The 25,646-nt window shown below is 29.3% G+C and overlaps 1 protein-coding gene across 10 annotated transcripts in view; it reads left to right on the forward strand.

Annotated features, from left to right (window-relative positions):
* The first annotated feature begins 10,147 nt into the window (after nucleotides 1–10,147).
* The window catches only part of LOC147800823 (transcription-associated protein 1-like), a 29,306-nt gene continuing 13,807 nt past the window's right edge, over nucleotides 10,148–25,646 (forward strand). Inside the window, exons 1-7 of one of the 10 annotated variants that reach the window (XR_015431140.1) lie at nucleotides 10,148–10,305; nucleotides 11,655–11,819; nucleotides 12,364–12,413; nucleotides 13,210–13,320; nucleotides 18,969–19,047; nucleotides 22,645–22,849; nucleotides 23,453–23,535. Coding sequence is in view for 1 of the 10 variants with exons in the window: in XM_087156372.1 (XP_087012498.1) it covers nucleotides 11,714–11,819; nucleotides 12,364–12,413; nucleotides 13,210–13,296 (243 nt within the window). In the remaining 9 variants the exon portion in view is untranslated. The other 9 variants (XR_015431141.1, XR_015431139.1, XR_015431142.1 and 6 more) reach the window with 9 other exon arrangements.

The raw sequence follows: 25,646 nt of genomic DNA on the forward strand, positions 1-25,646 counted from the left end.
GACAAAAGTCGTATCTAGGAGCATGCACACATCACAGCCCGTAACTCCCTATATTATTAACTTATAAATTTCAAACTCGGCCTGAAATTAGAGTTTAATGTAACAAACAATTGTACAAAAGAAATTTTTTATATACTAATTAGTGGGCCCACAATGGGCCAAAATATATTTTGTTGACTAACCGGGAGTAGGTGTATTTAGCTGAATATTCGCTGGGCTGTCATGTGAAACGTGGCGCAGTTGGTAGCGCTGTGTGCAAGGCTAATATGCAGTGCCGGAGCTCATGGGTTCGAAACCCTGTGAGGGACATGTTTAAATTTTTTTCATTTATTCTATATTAATTTTTTAAATATAATTTTCGATATTATAAAGCAAATAAAGTGCTCTGTATATAAAAATAACTATATTTTTTTTTAAGAAATAGCGAATAATAGCTAATAAACGGATAAATTTCGATAATTTTTACTTATTTATTTATTTTATTTTATATTATTTTTTTTTACTTCTTTTTCAATATTTTTAAGTGAATAAAGTATTCTATGTATAAAAAGAATTTTTTTTCTTTGTCAAAGAGCGAATAATGGCTGAAAAAGGGACAAAAGTCCTATCTAGGAGCATGCACACATCACAGCCCGTAACTCCCTATATTATTAACTTATAAATTTCAAACTCGGCCTGAAATTAGAGTTTAATGTAACAAACAATTGTACAAAAGAAATTTTTTATATACTAATTAGTGGGCCCACAATGGGCCAAAATATATTTTGTTGACTAACCGGGAGTAGGTGTATTTAGCTGAATATTCGCTGGGCTGTCATGTGAAACGTGGCGCAGTTGGTAGCGCTGTGTGCAAGGCTAATATGCAGTGCCGGAGCTCATGGGTTCGAAACCCTGTGAGGGACATGTTTAAATTTTTTTCATTTATTCTATATTAATTTTTTAAATATAATTTTCGATATTATAAAGCAAATAAAGTGTTCTGTATATAAAAATAACTATATTTTTTTTTAAGAAATAGCGAATAATAGCTAATAAACGGATAAATTTCGATAATTTTTACTTATTTATTTATTTTATTTTATATTATTTTTTTTTACTTCTTTTTCAATATTTTTAAGTGAATAAAGTATTCTATGTATAAAAAGAATTTTTTTTCTTTGTCAAAGAGCGAATAATGGCTGAAAAAGGGACAAAAGTCCTATCTAGGAGCATGCACACATCACAGCCCGTAACTCCCTTTAATATTAACCTATAAATTTCAAACTCGGCAAGAAATTAAAGTTTAATGTAACAAACAACTGTACGAAAGGAATTTTTTATATACTAATTAGTTGGCCCACAATGGGCCAAAATATATTTTGTTGACTAACCGGGAGTAGGTGTATTTAGCTGAATATTCGCTGAGCTGTCATGTGAAACGTGGCGCAGTTGGTAGCGCTGTGTGCTAGGTTAATATGCAGTGCCGGAGCTCATGGGTTCGAAACCCTTAGAGGTTCAACCTTAAATTTTTTTTATTTATTTTCTATTATTTTTTAAATATAATTTTCGATATTATAACGTAAATAAAGTGTTCTTTGTGTGAAAATAACTATATTTTTTTAAGAAATAGCGAATAATAGCTAATAAACGGATAAATTTCGATAATTTTTACTTATTTATTTATTTTATTTTATATTATTTTTTTGACTTCTTTTTCAATATTGTTAAGCGAATAAAGTATTCTATGTATGAAAAGAATTTTTTTTCTTTGTCAAAGAGCGAATAATGGCTGAAAAAGGGACAAAAGTCGTATCTAGGAGCATGCACACATCACAGCCCATGACTCCCTATATTATTAACTTATAAATTTCAAACTCGGCCTGAAATTAGAGTTTAATGTAACAAACAATTGTACAAAAGAAATTTTTTATATACTAATTAGTGGGCCCACAATGGGCCAAAATATATTTTGTTGACTAACCGGGAGTAGCTGTATTCAGCTAAATATTCGCTGGGCTGTCATGTGAAACGTGGTGCAGTTGGTAGCGCTGTGTGCAAGGCTAATATGCAGTGCCGGAGCTCATGGGTTCGAAACCCTGTGAGGGACATGTTTAAATTTTTTTTATTCATTTTATATTATTTTTTTAAATATAATTTTCGATATTATAACGTAAATAAAGTGTTCTGTATATAAAAATAATTTTATTTTTATTAAGAAATTGCGAATAATAGCTAATAAACGGATAAATTTCGATATTTTTTACTTATTTATTTATTTTTTTTATCTTATTTTCTTGATTTCTTTTTAAATATTTCTAAGTGAATAAAGTATTCTATGTCTAAAAAGAATTTTTTTTCTTTGATAAAGTGCGAATAATGGCTGAAAAAGGGACAAAAGTCGTATCTAGGAGCATGCACACATCACAGCCCGTAACTCCCTATAATATTAACCTATAAATTTCAAACTCGGCCAGAAATTAGAGTTTAATATAACAAACAATTGTACGAAAGAAATTTTTTATATACTAATTAGTGGACCCACAATGGGCCAAAATATATTTTGTTGACTAACCGGGAGTAGGTGTATTTAGCGAAATATTCGCTGGGCTGTCATGTGAAACGTGGCGCAGTTGGCAGTGTTTTGTGCAAGGCTAATATGCAGTGCCGGAGCTCATGGGTTCGAAACCCTGTGAGGGTCAACTTTAAATTTTTTTTATTCATTTTATATTATTTTTTTAAATATAATTTTCGATATTATAACGTAAATAAAGTGTTCTGTATATAAAAATAACGATATTTTTTTTAAGAAATAGCGAATAATAGCTAATAAACGGATAAATTTCGATAATTTTTACTTATTTATTTATTTTATTTCATATTATTTTTTTGACTTCTTTTTCAATATTTTCTAGTGAATAAAGTATTCTACGTATGAAAAGAATTTTTTTTCTCTGTTAAAGAGCGAATAATGGCTGAAAAAGGGACAAAAGTCGTATGTAGGAGCATGCACACATAACAGCCCGTAACTCCCTATAATATTAACCTGTAAATTTCAAACTCTGCCAGAAATTAGGGTTTAATATAACAAACAATTGTACGAAAGAAATTTTTTATATACTAATTAGTGGGCCCACAATGGGCCAAAATATATTTTGTTGACTAACCGGGAGTAGGTGTATTTAGCTAAATATTCGCTGGGCTGTCATGTGAAACGTGGCGCAGTTGGTAGCGCTGTGTGCAAGGCTAATATGCAGTGCCGGAGCTCATGGGTTCGAAACCCTGTGAGGGTCAACTTTAATTTTTTTTTTTTATTTTATATTATTTTTTTAAATATAATTTTCGATATTATAACGTAAATAAAGTGTTCTGTATATAAAAATAACTAGGGGAGAGGGGAGCACATGTGAACAAATTTTTTTATTTCTTCATTTTTCAAAAAATGTCATCAATTTTTCATAGTAAAGAAGTCCATATGTTTAAATAGTATTTTCTTTATCTTGTGAAATTTTTTGAGATTTTTCAATAAAATATTTCTTTACTTTATAATATTTTAGAAAAATGACTTCAATTGTTCACATGTGCCCCCATTGGGGGCACATGTGAACAATTGAAGTGAACATGCCTGGGGAATTGAATGTGAACATGCCTGGGGCACATATGAACAAGATTAAAAACACAAAGCAATCATCATATTTCAAAGAAAAAAATCATTATTATTACAGATATAGATGTGCATTATACAGAAGGGGTTGTAGCTTACTATGTGAATTTAAATTGTACAACAGTACTGTCAATCAGAAAATAATTTTTCAGCTGTACAATAATTTTTCCGTTATTGGGTTTTTCGCACCTTCATGTTCCAAGGGAGCTGTAATGGGCCTTTTTCTTTCTTCTCTAATACTCTTTCATGCTTTTTTTTTCATTTTTTCTATCTTTTCATTTGTAGCTTTAGCAATTCTATTTTCTCCGGTGTATCAGTTAATATGCGTGATGCGCGATCAACCATTTAATAAAAAAAAATTTTTTTTAAAGGAAAAATTAATAAATTAATTATGGAAAATTAAATAATAATAATTTTAAATGCATACATGTTTTTTAAACTTATAATATTATGAGGATAATAATCTTAATACTGTGTAGGGGCACTTGTGAACTGTTCACATCTGCCCCAGATCTTTTGTTCACAAGTGCCCCATCATCCTTCTTAAACCTAACTTGAAAAATAAAGAATTTTTAATTGAGTAAAAAAAAAAAGAATAATTGTCATAAACTTTCCTGAATGTTCATATAATGGACTGCAATAGTTAATTTTAGTTTATTAGTTGATTTATATTATGCTTTCACTTGAAGAAGTGAGTGATTATAATATATACAACACCAGCTGATACAAAGAAATTGTCAGAATAGAACAACAAAATGTCTCATTGTTCTGAAAGTTTTTCAGAGAGGTAGGACTAGTACTGACATCAATTGAAAATTTTTAGAGATTTTTTATTTCAATTCATATTGGTAAAACATACCATGTTCACATGTGCCCCCTGTTCACATGTGCCCCCCTCTCCCCTATATTTTTTTTAAGAAATAGCGAATAATAGCTAATAAACGGATAAATTTCGATAATTTTTACTTATTTATTTATTTTATTTCATATTATTTTTTTGACTTCTTTTTCAATATTTTCAAGTGAATAAAGTATTCTATGTATGAAAAGAATTTTTTTTCTCTGTTAAAGAGCGAATAATGGCTGAAAAAGGGACAAAAGTCGTATGTAGGAGCATGCACACATAACAGCCCGTAACTCCCTATAATATTAACCTATAAATTTCAAACTCTGCCAGAAATTAGGGTTTAATGTAACAAACAATTGTACGAAAGAAATTTTTTATATACTAATTAGTGGGCCCACAATGGGCCAAAATATATTTGTTGACTAACCGGGAGTAGGTGTATTTAGCTAAATATTCGCTGGGCTGTCATGTGAAACGTGGCGCAGTTGGTAGCGCTGTGTGCAAGGCTAATATGCAGTGCCGGAGCTCATGGGTTCGAAACCCTGTGAGGGTCAACTTTAAATTTTTTTATTTATTTTATATTATTTTTTTAATATAATTTTCGATATTATAACGTAAATAAAGTGTTCTGTATATGAAAATAACTATATTTTTTTTAAGAAATTGCGAATAATAGCTAATAAACGGATAAATTTCGATAATTTTTACTTATTTATTTATTTTTTTTTATCTTATTTTCTTGATTTCTTTTTAAATATTTCTAAGTGAATAAAGTATACTATGTATAAAAAGAATTTTTTTTTCTTTGTTAAAGTGCGAATAATGGCTGAAAAGGGGACAAAAGTCGTATCTAGGAGCATGCACACATCACAGCCCGTAACTCCCTATAATATTAACCAATAAATTTCAAACTCGGCCAGAAATTAGAGTTTAATGTAACAAACAATTGTACGAAAGAAATTTTTTATATACTAATTAGTGGACCCACAATGGGCCAAAATATATTTTGTTGACTAACCGGGAGTAGGTGTATTTAGCTAAATATTCGCTGGGCTGTCATGTGAAACGTGGCGCAGTTGGCAGCGCTGTGTGCAAGGCTAATATGCAGTGCCGGAGCTCATGGGTTCGAAACCCTGTGAGGGTCAACTTTAAATTTTTTTTATTCATTTTATATTATTTTTTTAAATATAATTTTCGATATTATAACGTAAATAAAGTGTTCTGTACATAAAAATAACTATATTTTTTTTAAGAAATAGCGAATAATAGCTAATAAACGGATAAATTTCGATAATTTTTACTTATTTATTTATTTTATTTCATATTATTTTTTTAACTTCTTTTTCAATATTTTCAAGTGAATAAAGTATTCTATGTATGAAAAGAATTATTTTTCTCTGTTAAAGAGCGAATAATGGCTGAAAAAGGGACAAAAGTCGTATGTAGGAGCATGCACACATAACAGCCCGTAACTCCCTATAATATTAACCTATAAATTTCAAACTCTTCCAGAAATTAGAGTTTAATGTAACAAACAATTGTACGAAAGAAATTTTTTATATACTAATTAGTGGAGCCACAATGGGCCAAAATATAGTTTGTTGACTAACCGGGAGTAGGTGTATTTAGCTAAATATTCGCTGGGCTGTCATGTGAAACGTGGCGCAGTTGGTAGCGCTGTGTACAAGGCTAATATGCAGTGCCGGAGCTCATGGGTTCGAAACCCTGTGAGGGTCAACTTTAATTTTTTTTTATTTATTTTATATTATTTTTTTAAATATAATTTTCGATATTATAACGTAAATAAAGTGTTTTGTATATAAAAATAACTGTATTTTTTTTAAGAAATTGCGAATAATAGCCAATAAACGGATAAATTTCGATAATTTTTACTTATTTATTTATTTTATTTTATATTATTTTTTTAACTTCTTTTCAATATTTTTAAGCGAATAAAGTGTTCTATATGTGAAAAGCAATATTTTTCTTTGTTAAGGAGCGAATAATGGCTGAAAAAGGGACAGTAGTCATATCAGGAGGTACGCACACATCACACCCCGTAATTCCCTATAATATTAACCTATAAATTTCAAACTCCGCCTAAAATTAGAATTTAATGTATCGAACAATTTTACCGAAGGATTTTTTTATATACCAATTAGTGGGCCCACAATCTGCTAAAATAAGTTTTGTTTACTAACCGGGAGGAGGTGTTTTAAGCTAAATATTCGCGGGGCAGGCATATGAATCATGGCGCAGTTGGTAAAGCTGTGTGGCAAATTATATTTGCTGTTCCGGGGGCCATGGGTTCGAAACCCTGCGACGATCGACATTCAAATTTTTTCTTTTTTTTAATATTATTTTTTTAAACATATTTTTTGATATTTTAACGCGAATCAAGTGTTCTGTATATAAAAAAAAAACTATTTTTTCTTGGGGAAATAGCGAATAATAGCTAATAATCAGATAAATTTCGGATAAATTTTATTTATTTATTTATTTCAATTTATATTATTTTTTTAACTTCTTTTCAATATTTTAAAGCGAATAAAGTCTTCTATATGTGAAAAGAAATATTTTTCTTTGTTAAAGAGCGAATAAAGGCTGAAAACGGGGCAGAAGTCATATCAGGAGGCACGCACTCATCACACCCCGTAACTCCTTATAATATTAACTTATAAATTTCAAACTCCGCCCAAAATTAGAATTTAATGTATCGAAAAATTGTACTGAAGGATTTTTTTATATACCAATTAGTGGGCCCACAATCTGCCAAAATATGTTTTGTTTACTAACCGGGAGCAGGTGTTTTAAGCTAAATATTCGTAAGGCAGGCATATGAATCATGGCGCAGTTGGTAAAGCTGTGTGGCAAGTTAGATTTGTTGTCCCGGGCGCCATGGGTTCAAATCCCGCAAGGGTCGACATTCATATTTTTTCTTATCTTTATAATTATTTTAAATATATTTTTTGATATTTTAACGTGAATCAAGTGTTCTGTATATAAAAAAAAACTATTTTTTCTTGGGGAAATAGCGAATAATAGCTAATAATCGGATAAATTTCGGTTAAATTTTATTTATTTATTTATTTTAATTTATGTTATTTTTTTAAATTCTTTTCAATATTTTAATGCGAATAAAGTGTTAAATATGTCAAAAGAAATATTTTTCTTTGTTAAAGAGCGAATAATGGCTGAAAAAGGGACGAATGTCATATCAGGAGGCACGCACGCATCACACCCGGTAAATCCCTATAATATTTAACCTATAATTTTCAAACTCCGCCCAAAATTAGAATTTAATGTATCAAGCAATGGTACCGAAGGATTTTTTTATAGACCTCTTAGTGGACCCACAATGGGCCAAAATAAATTTTGTTTACTAACCGGGATAAGGTGTTTTAAGCTAAATATTCGCGCAGTAGGCATGTGAAGCATGGCGCTATTGGTAAAGCTGTGAAGCAAGTTAGATTTGTTGTTCCGGGGGCCATGGGTTCGAAACCCTGCGACGGTCGCCATTCAAATTTTTTCTCTTTTTTTATATTATTTTTTTAATGAATTTTTTGATATTTTAACGTGAATCAAGTGTTCTGTATACAAAAGAAAACTATTTTTTCTTTGGGAAATAGCGAAAAATAGCTAATAAACGGATAAATTTCGGATAATTTTTACTTATTTATTTATTTCAATTTATATTATTTTTTTAACTTCTTTTCAATATTTTTAAGCGAATAAAGTGTTCTATATGTGAAAAGAAATTTTTTTATTTGTTAAGGAGCGAATAATGGCTGGAAAAGGGACAGTAGTCATATCAGGAGGCACGCACACATCACATCTCGTAACTCCCTATAATATTAACCTATACATTTCAAACTCCGCCCAAAATTAGAATTTAATGTATCGAACAATTGTGCCGAAGGATTTTTTTATATACCAGTTAGAGGGCCAACAATCTGCCAAAATAAGTTTTGTTTACTAACCGGGAGGAGGTGTTTTAAGCTAAATATTCGCGGAGCAGGCATGTGAATCATGGCGCAGTTGGTAAAGCTGTGTGGCAAGTTAGATTTGTTGTCCCGGCGGGCATGGGTTCAAATCCCGGCGAGGGTCGACATTCTTATTTTTTCTTATCTTTATATTATTATTTTAAATATATTTTTTGATATTTTAACGTGAATCAAGTGTTCTGTATATAAAAAAAAATAATTTTTCATGGGGAAATAGCGAATAATAGCTAATAATCGGATAAATTTCAGATAAATTTTATTTATTTATTTATTTTAATTTATATTATTTTTTTAACTTCTTTTCAATATTTTAATGCGAATAAAGTGTCAAATATGTCAAAAGAAATATTTTTCTTTGTTAAAGAGCGAATAATGGCTGAAAAAGGGACGGAAGTCATATCAGGAGGCACGCACACATCACACCCCGTAAAACCCTATAATATTTACCTATAAATTTCAAACTCCGCTCAAAATTAGAATATGAAACGTGGCGCAGTTGGTAGCGTTGTGGGCAAGGTTGACATGTAGTTCTGGGTTCGAAACCCTGCAAGGGTCGACTATAAATTTTTTTTACTTATTTTATATTATGTTTTTTAAATGAAGAAATTCGAAGTCTATTTTCTGTATAAAAATATGGTCATATATCTCCCTCTTATATTAACCTATAATATTCAAATAGGACCACGTATCATATTACCGGGTTATGGAGTACCCTACCTGAGGAAATAATTATAGACCTCATAGGGGGTACGCAATGTGGCCCTGTAGTTTTCTATGTATGTATATCTAAAATAGTCTTCTGTAAAGCTTTGAAATTAGGAAATTCGTCTTCTAAAGAGCTTTAAAAATTCGAAGTCATTCAATATTAGCTAACGCATGGCCCGACATCAGACCTTAATATTGACCCATAATATTTTAATTGGTCCATGTATTATATTACCGGGTATTAAATAGTCTGATAATCGAAAGATGGGGAAAAAAAATATTTTTATCTTTAAACTAAAAAATTTTTTATTTATAAATAATTTATTAATACTCAAATTGCTTGAAAGATGATACGTTCCCTACTAATGACAACGAAGTTTTTTGTTTTATCAAGGCTTAACTCGATCTGCCGTCACACGCTGGCGCTGCGGCAAACGTCAGCAGCAGATCGAGTTAAGCCTTGGTTTTATTCAGTGATTTATTTATATTTATTATGTCCGACATTGTAAAAAAAGAAAGTCCCGCAGTGGACTGATCGTTAAGACACGGTTCCCAGCAGATCACCGAAGTCAAGCATCACTGGCTAAGGTCAGTGTGCGGGTGGGTGACCACTTGGATCAGTCTGCCTAGGGACCGAGGGTGTGCGGTATTGGTCCTCGTTAAACTGTGCTACCGTAAAGTGCTCGACTTCGCGCGCAGGTCGTCGGGCTACCGAAGCGGGGGTGCCATCCCTTCCGCAGAGGATCAAAATTGTGATGGCATGTCTTCGGATCATCCTCCGGGATGTTTCCCGGATAACCCGCCAATAACCCATTGTGCAGCTCCAGTGCGACGTAAAGTAACAACAGCAACAACAAAAAAGAAAAAAAATGCATTTTTGGGAGTGACAATGGCTTGTTACAATTTGAATACATACTTCCATTTGAACGGGTTAGTAACATGTACAGAAATAGGCAACCGGATCCTTTACATAATTATGAAATCAGTTCGTAAACAAACAAAAGGCTGTGATGAATATTTCACCAAGCATACCCTTAATTATTTAATGAAAATAGTTTGAAATATTCCAGTATGTGCATCAGCATTAGATAATGTCAATTAAGAATGGTGTGAGTTCTTTTTTTTTATTTCTCATAGTAATAAGCGCAATAACGTGTTCTTAATCTTTCAACATTGGAATTATTTATATAAAAGCTCAGCAATTTTGCATTGCACATTTAAATGCAACTAATATATTTTAAAGAAAATTTTGTGTAACATTTTTTTATAATTGGGCCGTGGAAATTTGTCAAACCTAGTGCCGGTATGAATGTAGTTGCTTTATCTTTATAATTATACAAGTTCAATGAGTCTAAATTGCTGTAAAGTCCGTTTTTCTATAATCTTTTTAATTCCTTTTTTTCTCCCTTTTTAAAATTGGTTAACCGTAGTTTTTGCAACCCTATTAAACTTTTATTACCTTAATCACTTATTGCAGTCCGTTTATTTTACCTTGTTATATCAAGTAGCTCATTATGGGAAGATTTCTGTACCATGATCTATAGCTGAATAAATGCCTAGTTTTGGCAGCTTTCATGCAGTGGTCCTTGAGAAACTAAAAAAAATAAAATAAAAGGGGGCCTATAGAAAGGATATTACTCATAGCCATCCTCAGACAAATTTCTACTTGTTTGATTTATTTTTTTTAGTTTGCAAATTTAAAATAATTTTGTTACCTTATAGTCGGTATAACAGATCAGGATACGGAAATATTCCCCTCATTATTACTGTATAGAAACTTAACTAATAATTGTAAATAAAATTCTGCTTTCTTAGTTAATTTGTGTGGAAATATTACGCAATTGTTAAACCTTTTGTGAGGGTAAACTAATCAAGGGTAACCAAGTACTTTTTGCTTCACTGGGCGCAAGGGAATAGTTACTAAAAATGTATGCATGTGCTTGTCTTAGTTGTTATTATGTGTTTGTGAGAATATGTACTAAAGACCTAATAAATATTGACCAGATCTGAAAGTGCGAGCATGTAAATCCACAGTTCCTAAAGCAATATAAGTTTGTAGTTATATATTGTTTTGATTTTGGATTATAAATCTCAAAATAACTGAAACTCTACTTTTTTAAAAAGGTATCTAGTATAAAATCTAAGTAAATATGTGCAATATAAATAAACACGATAAAGCAAACTCATGTTATCTCATTCGCTTTTGTTTGGACCGGAGGATTCATTATATTGAGCATCAACTGTATTTTTATTATTTTATGGAATATAACTCAGCTAGAGACTGAAGCTTTAAGTGGCGTTAAGTGAAAACTCTAATATAACATTTCTTGTTCTTATAAAACAGAATAATCTCTGTTTTTTTTAAATTTCTAATGCATGTTTACTAATTTTGCCTATGAATAATTGCAGTCCTTACAATTTATGCAAATTCTTAAAAATATTTAAATTTTTTTTATAGAATTGTTAAAATTGGAGGTGAGTTTTATCGTTGAATAGCTTTTTCTGGAGTCGTTAAGCATGGCAAAGATACCAGTAATGAGTGTATCAGCATCCATTAATGATCCTGTTGCGGTTATGAATACTTACTGCTCATATGTATCAATGCTCATAGATCCTGTTGCAAGTAAGTTTAATAATTAGTCATTGGGAATTGAAAAATCAGAATTTATTTTCACTTGAGAATTTCTCATGGCAATTTTGTATTTGAGATTACATAGATATTATATTTTGTACTAAGGATGTACCTAATGAATAACTATATACTTATGGCTCATGTTACTTTGTTGGTAATGTTTACAATTCCCATACATTGATATTCACAAAAAATAAAATAACCAAAGTAATATACTTATAAATAAATCTTACTTATCTACTTAAATCATACTTACTTAAAGATAACTATATACCTACCTATAAATAAATCATTGTATTTATCTGCACCTGATCAAAAATCATACTTAAATATTCTTACTTCTCATTTTTAATTTAATCAAATCCACATGTCTTTTTAAAGCAAAACCTTGATCAAATATATTTTATGCATTTATTGTAGTAACCTGTAATTATAGCTTATTTTATTTTTTATTTAATTATCTGTCATTGATTCACTTTTCCTATCGATTTTTATATTGCATAACTTTAATTTTCTCTTTTCTTTTCTTTTATAGAGGAGGAAAGTAAATTGAAAGCTTTGCCAGAATTGAGTGGAGAGCTTGAAGTAAGGTTTAAATTTAGTATAGTAAAATGCTATATTCAGAATGTCATTGTATGGGGAATTTGAAATTTATTTTTTCAGTTTCAGAAATGACAGTTCATTTTTCATAATTTTGCAGATTATGTATGCCACAATTAAAGTCATTGTGCCGTTAAGCCCAGCATTCAAATCTATTTTGACTACCGAATTACAGGAACCTTTTTAAACCTCTCCCCATTTTCTAGATATTTAAATTTCCCTCCTATTTTTTGGTTCATTTTTCACTTTTTTACCAATTTTTTTTCTTTTACGTTAAATGCAATTGGCAGTTTAGTTTCCCATATATTGATAAATTTATTTATTTGGAAATTAATGTTTTAGCACCAATTGTATGAAGATCATTGAATTTAATTGAATGGCAAATAAGAATTTAAATTCTAAGAATTAAGGAGCATTCAAGTGATTGGCTCAAAAGCTTTTTAAAAACTGTTTAAGCAAGCTGAGACATAAAAACACTATTTTTCCTCCCTCCTATATTAGTATTAATAGACTATTAATGATAAACATGTTATTAGTTTTATTACTCTAATGAAGGGGAAAAAAATATTTATTTTGATACATTACAGTTTGAATTTGAAACCTAAAGACTAGAGGCACACCATTGAAATAAAATGTACTATGTTTATAAAAATATTTTTTCAAATAATAAATAAAAATAAAAGAATTTGAATAGATGTTTAACTAACAATAATAAAAAGAATATTTGAATGAAATATTTGTGTTATAATTTTGTAATAAAAGTATCCTTTTATTTTTGCAGACTATTGTTAGTAATCCACAATATCCTTCATTTTTGGATCAGGCTATAAAAATTTTCATCAGAGTTTTAGAAGATGGAGAACCATAGTTCAATGCTGAAAAAGCCACCCATGTATGTATTTTCATGTCATGCCAATGGATCATTTTGTATATTTTAATGTACATATTTTTATATATATCCTGTATTATTTTTTATGAAGGTAGCCAATCTAAATTTTTTTCCTTTACTCTTTTATGTTTTTATTTTATTCATATGTTGTCAATTATTTAGTTTACATAACTGATGAACTTAATGAACACAGTTAATAGTCATTGGGTTTAAGATAACAAAATTTGAACAGTATTTAAAAAAATAACCCCATTATTGCTAATGTCTGTGTTGTGTTGTGTGTGTATGAAATCAACCTCATTTTAATCTTTTGGCAGAATAATCAGGTTTTCTCTATTTACGCTTCATCTCACTTTGTTTTTATATTCAAGACTGCTGTTTTTAAAAATTAGATTAAATCAGGGTTAGTAATTGTCCTGATGATCTTGATGTTCCTGATTTAAAGTATTTTATCCGTATTTGTCCTGAATTTTTTGTGTGTATTGAATATTCGATTTTCCAGGAATGAAAATGCAGATTTTTGGGAAAGTAGATTTAAAGAATTGAAAAATTTTGATCCAATATCCTTTTTCTTTCTTTTTTAAATGCTTGTCATAATCACAATATTTGATAGTTCCAATATAGGGACTGTCTATTGATTATTTACATGGTTTAGATATTTAGAGTCTTACCCAGAGGATTCATTGTTTCAACTTCTTTGGGAATTAAGTCATTCAATGGAAAGGAAAATTGATAAGCAATTTCGCAACATAAAATTTTTATGATGTCGATTTCAAGGGTGATATGCTTACTTATTATTTTCACCAAATACAATAAAAAATCTTGTAAGATTTCCCAGTTGCACAAATATTGATTGTTTTCTTTCATGTGATTTCAGTCAACAAGCAGTTATAAAACTTTTAAATGATATATTAGGGGATTGCTTACTAAAATTAGTGTTCTACATAAATGTTAAACGGTATATTCATTGCATTTTTATTTTGAGATCATTGAAACCCTACTTTAAAGAGATTAAAGTAATCTTCAACTCAATTACACATTTGAATTGTATAGGCAGAACAAGAACTTGCAGTATGTTTTTGCAGTGTTCTCCCTAAGCATTTTTCAAAGGGCGGCCCGCCCTGCCTGCCCCTTTCCCGAACTGATGCGCCCCTCATTGCCCTTTTTATCATAAACAATCCGCCCTTTTAGAAAAATTGCCGCCATTCTCGCTTTCTTCCCTTATTCCCCACCCCTCCAAAAAAGAAGTCATTTTTCTTTCTTGGAAAAGGGGTATTGCTGGCTTTCTGTGACAGATAACGGCCGATAAGATAATCTCCGTGAAGGGGGCGGAGATTAACATGATAAACGTGTTTTGAACTCTTTACGTAGCCAGTTTGCAAAAGCTTATTATAAATTACTCTATCTTCTTATCTTTCTTGAGTTAGCCACTATTTTGTCTTACTAATATAATCAAGAAGAAATATTTCGAATCCTATGAAGAAGAAATAATCGTTTCTTCTTTGGAGCGAGATCATAGTTCTCGTTTTTTCTTTTAGATAACATTTTGTTTTAACAAAAGACGCTTACCTCGCAAGAAAAAAAAAAAAAAAAAAGCTAACAAGGAACTACAAAAAAAGAAAAAAAATGTAACAATTAATGCTAAGAAACTAACAATGAATAACAACAAAAAACAAGCGAAAAACTAATAACGTTAAAAAAAAAGAAACAAGCAAACAACTATTAGCAAGAAAAAAAAACAAGCTCACTATTTACCAAAAAAAAAAAAAAACAAATTAGCAGTTAATAACTAATAAAAAGCGGCAAAATAAAAAATTAATAAATCGAATAAAAAACCGCAAAAGGAATAGAATTCATTTTGTTGTCTACATGGTAGTTGCAATGTCAACTGGGTGTGGCCAATTTATGGTCAAACAGAGGAGGGAGATTTGGGGGCGAATCAGTAAAGCACAAGCCAAGCTGTCAAGATTGATTGATCTGTTTTTTCCAACTTGCATTTCTTTATTTTGTTCATTGGAAATGCAGATGTTTTTACTTCTCAATTTATTTTAAACTGCTTAAGAAACAGATGTTTCCCTTGACACAGATTTTTTTTTCAAGCTTCTTTTTAATTTTTAAAAGATAAAATAAAGTAAGTTACTTCAACAGAATAAAATTCCAAATAAAAAGAATATAGCTAATTTTTTTTTATCTTATCAATATAAATTTCTTAAAAAAAAAAGAAAAAAAAATTAGATCAGATTAAGTGCTGAATTTTGGAATGCTGGATTAGGGGTCCCATACCCTTTTCTTTTCCCCAACCCCTTTAAAATATAACTGATTGATTTCTCCTAATCAGCTCCAGTAGAAATGACACGTGGAGGAGGTGGGGTACACCCCTCTTTTAAACATTTTCTTCTCTTTCTGGTTGAGTCACATTGGGTTATTTCCATTGAAGGAGAGGGCATTCTACCCACTAAAATTCCACCCCCTAAGATTGTGAAAGTGAAACTTATTTCCTCTTCTCTCATTCCTTCAGAATTTTTTTGGGGCTTGTTTAGTTATTTATTATTCTTGTTATTGTTAGTTATTTCGTTATTATTAGCTGTTTCGTTATTATGTATTAGTTTTTCCTCAAATTGTTAACGGTAATAAATTTTAAAATCTTTTTATTTTAAAATTTTTCATATAATAAATTTTTATTTTACTTTTCTTATTACATTGTTTTACTGATTTCTGTAATCAGTTCAGCGTAGCTACTGCACATATAAATAATTTTTTTGCTGTTCTTCTGTTCTTTGGCGCGGTGCCAACTGGTAAGAACAACTTTATTTTATATCGTTTTGTTGTTTTCTTTTCTTTTTTTTTGCCGAAAAAGAAATTTTTTATTATAATTAAGAAATTAAAACTACTTTATGAAATGCATACAAAAATTTAATTTTTTATTATACAGATATTCTAAATGATAATTTAAAGGTCTCTTCTAAAAGGATGCTGATATGCTCGGTTTAGCGCCATTGCGGCGCTTGCGCCGGAGCGACGCTTACAATAACTTTTTTTAAAAAAATTTCAATTTTATCGATGTGCGGCGCTTGCGACGAAGCGGCGCTTTCGCCGAAAAATACGGTACTTTTTCTCAATAAAATTGATATTTTTCTTTGAAAGCTCTGTGTCAGTTTGTTTTTTTGAAAGAATACTTTTAACACCCAAACCTTGAATCACACATGCATATCTATATTTTGTTTATAATGCTGTTCCTAATTTTTTTCTATTGATTGAATCCAGAAATGCCTCCCATTATTTATCTTAATAAGCTTGTGAAAAAATGAAACTTGCTATAGACAGAAAATTATCCATAATTAGCGAAAGTCTTGATTAACATTTTTTTTTTCTTTCTTTTTAAATATGAGCTAAGCTCATATTAGTCACAAAATATACTAAAATTAAAATTTTTAAGTACTACATTTTTTCAAATAAATTAGTTTAATCAAAGAAATTAACAATTGATTAAATTAATGAAGAAATTAATTAATTTCATAGATATGCAAATGCCAGCTCTTTTGTGTCATATTGGGATTAAAATTTTAAATATTTCAGACTATTGAAAATGAAATTCATAAAATAGCTGAGTAGGCGCATTTCGAAACCGAAGGTGCCCCTTTGGAACTGAAAGTGCCCCATTTAAGACTGAAATGCCCTTTCCAGTCTAAGAGCACCCTGCCCTTTTTTATTTCTAGGGAGAACTCTGGTTTTTGTTCTGCATGCATTGTTATTTGTTGAGTATAATTGAAATACATAAAAATCAAGAGCATGGATCTAGAAAAGTTTAAACTTCTAGGATTTCATTTTTATGCGCCATGCTGTTTGATTAAAAGAAGTGTTAAATTTTACTGAAATATTGGGCTGTAAGTCTTTAGGCAACCATGTGCCCAGGATTTGTAAGCCCGTAATTATAAATAATATTCTAATTAAAATTAAATTTATCTCTCCGAGGTAATACGAATACAAAAATTATGCAAAGTGAAGTTTATTTGGTAAAAATTTTGAATAGCTGAAAATATTTTTTGAAAACTGAAAATTTTCTAAGAAAAGGAAATTTGTAAAAGTGTTTGTAATAGCTGGATTTTTTAAAAAAAGAATAGCAAAATTATATTTTAAAACAGCCTTTCTCAGTCTAAACTAATTCATAATTTAAATACTATTTTTTTAAAAATAAACTATGTTATTATATATCTTTCATTTGCTAAGATGGAGTAAAATACTTTTCATAACTATGAACAAACAACTAAAAAAAGATTTTATACAATGGCATAATTGCTATTAATGTTTAAATTAAAAAATATAATATAAAAAATGTTTCATTTGAAAAAATATCCTTGTATAATTCTTACAATATTACATATGTTCAATAATGTAAAAGTCTTACAAATTTTTCAACATTGATAACTATTTCTTCATATATTTATACAATGTGAATTTAGTTTTCCTCCAAAAAAGTCTTACATGTCTAATTAGAACAGTAAAGAAAAATTCATTTTCTGAGTCAAGTTAATAAACCTTAAGTATCTTATAAAGAATACTAGATTAAATATGTATTATGTAATTAATAAAAAATTTAAAACTTTTTTGTTTCTTCTTTTTGCTTTTAGTTTATTTTAGTTTGTGGAAGTTGGAATTCAAATATTTAATTGTTAGTAGTTATAGATCAACTATATTTACCAAAAAAAAAGGGGGCTGTATGCATTATTAGCATTAATTTATAATAGTTTTAATATTTAATTGGTTTTTAAACGTTTTCAAGAGTGTTATAAGTCCTCCAAAGGTTGAGCCTCTCGGATAAATGTACCGAAATTTCCTTGCTACCCACTTTTCTATTGAATAACAGGAGGAAAACTGATTTTATTATTTGCAGCTTACAATTCAAAAACAGACTAATGCTCAAAGGTGCTTTGAAGATCACTAGTGTTTAGAAACAAAGATTTTTCAACACTAACAACAAGATTTATTTTTATCTATGTATTTTGCTTGAAAATTAGGGGCCTTCATGAACTGCTATTTAAAGCATCTCATTTCCTTGGAGCTGAGCTTACCAAACTCACAGATTTCTCCAATTCTTAAGTTTCACTTTAAACATAATTTCATCCCAGTTTACTATTGTTTTAAAGAAAATCATTCTCTAAAAGAGTTTACGATGACAAATGATATTTATTTTAGAATATTGAGTCTTGTTTATCATCCTGTTTTACTGTTGAAAATATACAGTTGTTACAGTTACTTCTTAGAGTTTTTGAAAAAGATTGCTAGCCTTAATTTAACGAATTCCCATTTGTTATCTGGAATTTTTTTTAAATGTTTGGTTTGTTGTTATAAAAATTTATATAAAACTTTAGTTTATTTTGAGAAAAACTTGAATTCAAACTAAAAATTTTTGTAAGTTTTTTGAAAGGCAAAAAGAAAAAAAAAAAAACTGTATGCTCTTTCCAAAAATTTAAACTCATTTCCTCTAGTTATTTTATCAAGCACTTTTTAAATCATATATCAATTAACAGGTTTGTTTCTGCCATGTCAAGTGCAGTATCTATATTTTAAATGTTGGGGGGGATTACAAATTTTTTTTTTAACATTTATTTTAACCCTATTTTCAAGTAAAGTTAACAGTTTTCTATTTTCAGAATTAGTGCCTTCCCTTAAAGAGCGTTTTGATAAAAATATATTAATTGGAACTAGATGGACATCTTATGAGTCATTAAGGTGATAGTTTTGATTCTTGTGGCATTAAATTTAATTTTTTACACCATTCCATTCTCTAACTATTCGGAGAGTAAAATAGGAAAATTATATTGAAATTGAAAGAATCTCGAATCTTCAAACCAATTTTTATGATTTTAATTGTGAAACTAGTAATATATTATATTAATACATTATGTTCACTTTTTCTTCCTTTATGTAAGCCTAAGAAATTTTTAGGATTATTTATTAACATTTCTGTTTCACAAAAATTGCATGACTTAAAAAAATCATACCTTATGTCAAATTTAGATTTTTTACTAACAAGTAAATATCTTCTTTTTTGTTGTTGTTGATATCTCTGAAAGCGTGTTTGATTCTGGTATCCATCCAAAAATCTAGTAAGTATAGATAGCAACTTATATGTTATGACTGAAAGTCCTTCTAATTTTGTAAAAATTTGGAAAAGGGGGTACCAGCTCAATCACTGATTATCCTTCACTCTACAAAATGCTGTAAAACTTTTACCAAGGCTGTTACAAAGCATTAAAAAGGTCCAAGTTTTTTGGCTATATTTAGGTTTGTGGTTAAAGTGGTAATTGTGATAACTTCACATTTGGCCAGAAGGCCTCTTAGGCAAACGTGTCACATCAATAAATTCAAATAATACATGGTTCGTAGCATTTTTAAAGAGTACTTAAAGGTACATTAGAACTCCAATTATCCGAATCAATTGGGACCGAACCCCATTCGGATCATCAAAAATTCGGATAATTGGATTTTTTTTTTTAAAATGCTTATTTTAAATAATTACTGTATATATAGTGGAAATGAGGGGAAAAAATGTTTTTAGGGATTTCTTCTAAGGATTCTTAAGGATTTCAACAATTCTTCTGTGGGATGAGTTGGTGCATTATTAAAAATCAAAAGCACAGGATTTCCAACAGATTTTTGGCTTTTTTTCTCTTCAGGAATGAAAATTTCATCGTACCACTCTGTAAACAGTGCTGCAGTCATCCAAGCTTTGTATTGGTTTTTATAAAATAGGGAAAGTTTTTTGATGTTTTTAAATGCTCTTGGGCGTTTTGACTTCCCTATTAACAGAAGGGTTATTTTATGGCTCCCAGTTGAGTTCGGACAGTTAAGCACAGTACAAAGTATTACTAGCTTTATGCCCTGGAGCACTAGGAGGCTTTGGCAATGCACTCTCTTTTAGAGGCTAAAGTGGCTTTGGGTAAAGCTTTCCATATTAGACCAGTCTCATCGGCGTTGTATAAGAAGTCGGAATCGTAAGAGGCTGCTATAACTTTAAAATTTTCATTAAACTCGTCAGAAGCTTTGGAGTCTGCAGATAACAGCCGTTACTTGCTTTGAAAGATAAATAACCCAGCTTTTCAGCTAAGATCTTAGCTTTTCCACAAATCTTTGTCCTATCCTGTAAACTTTCTCTGCATAAATCTTTCCTTGGCTTTACTAAAATTTTATTTCATTCATATAAAAAAAGAAGAAAAAAGAGAAACTTATCTTTTTACTATATTTTCATTCTTCCATAGGAATTCTGAAAGCGATTCGGATAATCGGCGATTCGGATAGTTGGAGCTCGGATAATTGGAGTTCTACTGTACTTATTTTCGATTTTCGTTTTTAAATTTTTCATGAGGTGTTTTTAAAAAGTGCTTAATTTTCCCTTTTCGAAAATTATAATTTTTCCTTTACCGTGTCGATTTTCGCCACATATTATGCAAAAAAGTGGTTTTCATATTGTTCTAACGTTTTTAACAATTCATTTGACCACAATCCATTTTGGCTTACATTCCATCCGTAGCGTTTAAAAGCGCCAATCGTTTTACATGTTCGTTAAAATACTTTGGATTCCACAGGTGCGTCTACTGAGCTTGGTCAGGTGAGATTATAGCCCTCGCATGTGCAACGCTGCTGCATTTTGCAAAATATTTTCAATTTAAGGCTTCAATTTCTACCCTCTGAAATCGAATCGATAAATATCTCGATATTTTTATGGTTGCTAATATAATCAGGAAAAGAGTTCTTTGTCTGAAACTAGCTATTTTATCATGATCATGTAAACTGTTTGAAAATTATTTTGCATTTTGTTAATGTATATAGTGCTAAAAATATTTCTAGAGTGCTTAAAAAGTATTTAAAAGGTGCTTATTTTTGGTTGAAAGATTAGGCTATAAAAATCAATAAATTCAATTTTCCTTGTTTCCCAAAATCTATTAGATTATATAATATAGTTAGTAATTCAATAGCAAGAGGGAAATAATTAATTTTAATATAGGTTCCTAAGTTTCTAATTCTAACATATTGGTGTTTTGTTAAAAATTTATTAAAAAATTATTATAATCAGTTTATTTTTTATTTATTTTACTGCTGTTTGAAATGGATAAATCATAATATACGGAGATGCTAAAAATATCTACAATATAACAGCATGAAAAAATTACAAAAAAGTTTAATTAAAAAGATTATGTGACTTTTTTATGTGATTATGTGATTCTGTTTTTGCTTTACTTAAAGTGCCAATATTTAATGAATTGTTTTATTGCTAAATGCTAATTTGTCAATTATGTTATTTTTAATTAAGTGTTCGAATATGTTTACTTGGCATCTAATTTTATAATCTTCTAAGCCTCTGCTTCAAATGTTGTATTTCAAGTTTTCTGAAATAATTTTCTGTGCACAAACTTTTTTATTTTCCTATCAAATTGTTTTAAACTAAATGAGATAATTCAGTGAGACACAAAAACATCATCTGTTTCTTGTGCTGAAAAACCTTAAGATTTCACAGTTGTCCTAATATTCCAGATTGACTGGATGAAAAAAAATTTGTTCTTGTTTTTAACTTTTTGATCTAATATTCCCAATTTTTTTCGTGTATTTTCTGATCCTCCCATTTTCTACAAGCATGAACTTTAAAAGATTTGGTTTGTAGAATAAAAGGATTTTTGTTTTCAAATTTTTTCTTTTATTTATTATTTTAATATAAATTGATAATGCTATTAAAATTTCAAAATTTAGTAGTTCCAACTCAGAGACCGTCTATCAGTTACATCTATTAAAGATATTTTATTGTGTGGTCTGTGGGCTAATAGTAGCACTTAGATTTTAGTTGCTCTTTGAATTATCTAATTTTGTTTAAAATAATAATAAACTGTTTGGAAAGAGAAAAGGTTTATAGAATTACAATTTTTGTATTGTAATGTAAGTGTTTTTCCTTTCTTTTTGAAAAATAGTGTATTTAGTATCTAAGTATCATAGTAATTTTGTCTATGCATTAATTGATCCTACTCTAACTTTATGTGAATTTTTCACAACCAACATTTAGTAACATTTAGTGAACTTTGTTTTAGTAGAGAAAAATACACCTTTTTACTTTGTCTTTTGTATTTTTCAAAATTAATTTAACCCTGTATACTGTTCCAAAAAATATCTTGATTTTTTTTTTAATTGTTTGAGTTTTTCTTTGTTTCATTATGAGGCTTGGAAAATATATTCTAAATTAAAATTTCTTGTTAAATGTATTATATTTCACAGCTCTTTAATTGCCTTTACTGACTGTGGTATTACTTATTTTATTATTAGAATCTTGTACATTTTTAGGCCTTTTGCTTATAGTACTTTAGCTGATCTTGTGCATCATATGAGACAATATTTATAGTTGAAGGTTCTGGCTAAGGCTGTAAATGTGTTCTCAAGAAATGTTCATGATGAATCTTTAGTAACTACAATTCAAACAATGTCTTGTATGCTTATTCTGAATGTAATTGAATGCATTAGAATAAGATCTGATCAAGAAAATGTCAATGTAAGTTCTTTTTTTCTTATTAATTAAAATATAAATTTTAGGCCACTAATTAAATTTATTATAATGCAAGGCAATAATGCTTTTAAATTGTGAAGATTTTTTATTGTGTGAATAATAGTTGCATTTTAATGAAATCATGAGAGTGGTGTGTGCAGTTAAATTTATTTTGTTACACTTCTTATGTCTATAAAAATATGATGTCAATAACCATGAGAATCTGGCAGCATATCAAAGCCTTATACTTTCAGCCATTGAATGCATTGTATTTTTACATTATATTCTTCTAGCTACGAATTTCAACCATTTTTGCACCTTAACTATTCTTAAAGTGAATTTCAGTTCAGATTATTTTATGGTATTATAACTAGTTTATAATTCACGATATTATAACTAGTTTTGTTGTTCTGGCAATGAAAATTGTTCTTTGCTAACTATTAAGTCTATTGTAGAAATTTTCCAAGTTTTTTTTTCTTTTGCAAATTAGTAATTTTCATAAGAATAATATTTGTAGCAACAGTAGTTCTGGTATATTATGTATGAAGCAGTGAAAAGTCATCTATGATGTTTATTATATTTTGAAAAAAATTTATGCTTTATTTATAGCCGTGAGTTGTTAATGAGGAGGCTTGAGCTTTTAGTTTTAAAACTACTGCAAAGCTGCAACTGCCTGTTCTGCAGAAAAAAGCGTAAGCATACATTTACTTTCTGTTAAATTTATATAGTTGCTTATAGTGCTTGTATTCACAGTAAAACTTGAAAATGTAATAACTCCTTGAAAAAAATAATAATATCCACTGTTTTTAACATCTTTTGACTAGTATTAATCATTTAGAGTAGAAAAAAAACTTGAAGGATATTTTCAATTGTCTTAAAGAATACTAATTTTAATATTGTCTATATAATATATATTGTCTAATATATATAATTGTCTAATATATAATAAATATTATCTTAAAGAATTTGTATCTGTTCAGTGCTGATAACTGCAAATGCATTTTAGAAATCATTCTTGTCACACATATTTATAATTGAAACACAAAGAATGAAACTTTTATTTTGGTAAAAGGCATCCACTTTATTTTTTAATTTTTTAATGCAAATAAATTTCTATCTATATCATTGCCAACAGACAAAGTGCAAACATGACAAGCAATTTCAATGTTAAACATCTACTCACCAAGCTTTTTTTATCATCATATTTTTTTTCCACTTAGTTTAGCTCCTTGAGTTCTCCCCGGTGGAGTTAAAGTAAAGACTGAAGTTCCATTCAGGGGGTCTATTAGACCGATGAGATGAAAAAGTAAGATTTGAGAAAGCAGTCGTGTTTACGCATTATAAGGTTTTTATCATTACTGTTACAGTTACTTTTAAAAAGGAAAAAAAAATCAGAATTGCATTTTCATATAATTAATAAAGTTGAACCCTGCTACGAGAACAATTGACTTGATATTTTTGACTGCAACATTGTTTTCCTCACGCTGTTTCTACACAGCCTTGATCACACACAACAGCACCCCACACACACTCGACTGCTAATTTCAAGGCGAGAGCGACCGCTCTAACAACCGTGATTTTAATGCAACTCTCCTGGACTCTGGCAAACAGCAAGGAATCAACTATTGGTATCCGTTCATTGAATTCTATCACAGATAAAATTCTGGTGAGGAGTATTGTAGCATAGCTACCACTACAATCATTCACTAATATATATGACATGCTAACTCAATTCCATCTAGAGGTACCTTTAGATAGATGACAGTTAACATGGTCGGTAGCTTATCCCCTCACTGGATTGAGTTTTAAATGAATTATAATACAAAAATGATAACAGCAATCAATGAACTCAAGGTCAGTCTTCTAGTGTTAAAGGTCTTTGTCAGACAAAAAAAGGATTTCCTGTAAACGTCAGAGAATTATATAAATGTAATTTCTGAATTTATTTTAAATATCGGATCAATATTTTGGAATATCTTTTTTATTATTCATTGAAAAAATAATTATGATCAAATTAGTTAAGGTGAAGGTAGTTAAGGTTCTGTTGAATATAATTACCTTCAGTAGCAAGTCAGTTTTTGCTACAGTTAAATAAAATTAAACGAAAATTATACCAAAATATTTTTTTGTTATTTAATAAATGGGGAAATTGTGTTCAAAATAACTATCCTTTATTTAACAATAAAGGAAGTATTCTTTTCCTATGTGAGAATAACCCAAATAAGGTACTGCCTGGAATGTTATTTATTCCTACTTATCTCTTAGATAGTAAAAATAAACAGAATTTGAAATGTGGTGATACTAATAACTATAAATTTTTCTGAGCTTAGTTCACTTGTTTCTTTATCTGTTTTTGATACAGTTCTTAAAGTGTATCAGAAACTCAGAGATAGTTATTATTATTTTTTTAAATTAAATAGATATAAATTATTTTTAAGTATCACATTTTAGGGTATATAGGCATATATACCTTCAAAGGTATTTGGCATATAGCCTTTTTATGTTTTTTAGTTTCACTTAAATTTTTTTTCTTGTGTCCAGAAGTTATTAAGCTGTTAAATTTATTTATTAATTGATATTCAGAGAATATTTTAGTAAAGTAAATACAAGTGTAACTTTTCTTGGATGCCTTCTTTTTAAAATTAAGCATAATTTTAGATTAAGATATTTAACATTTTGCATTACATCACAAATTTTTATGAATTGACTTTTTGAAACAACAAATAAGTGTTGATGAATTTTTTTCTTAATTTTCCTATTAATTTTATTATCAATACATAAAATGTATATTAAACTTTCAAAT

This window comes from Parasteatoda tepidariorum, unplaced genomic scaffold (assembly GCF_982258835.1).
Source record: "Parasteatoda tepidariorum strain Cologne lab strain unplaced genomic scaffold, Ptep-v5.0 scaffold_34, whole genome shotgun sequence".
In the NCBI taxonomy this organism is placed as follows: domain Eukaryota; kingdom Metazoa; phylum Arthropoda; class Arachnida; order Araneae; family Theridiidae; genus Parasteatoda; species Parasteatoda tepidariorum.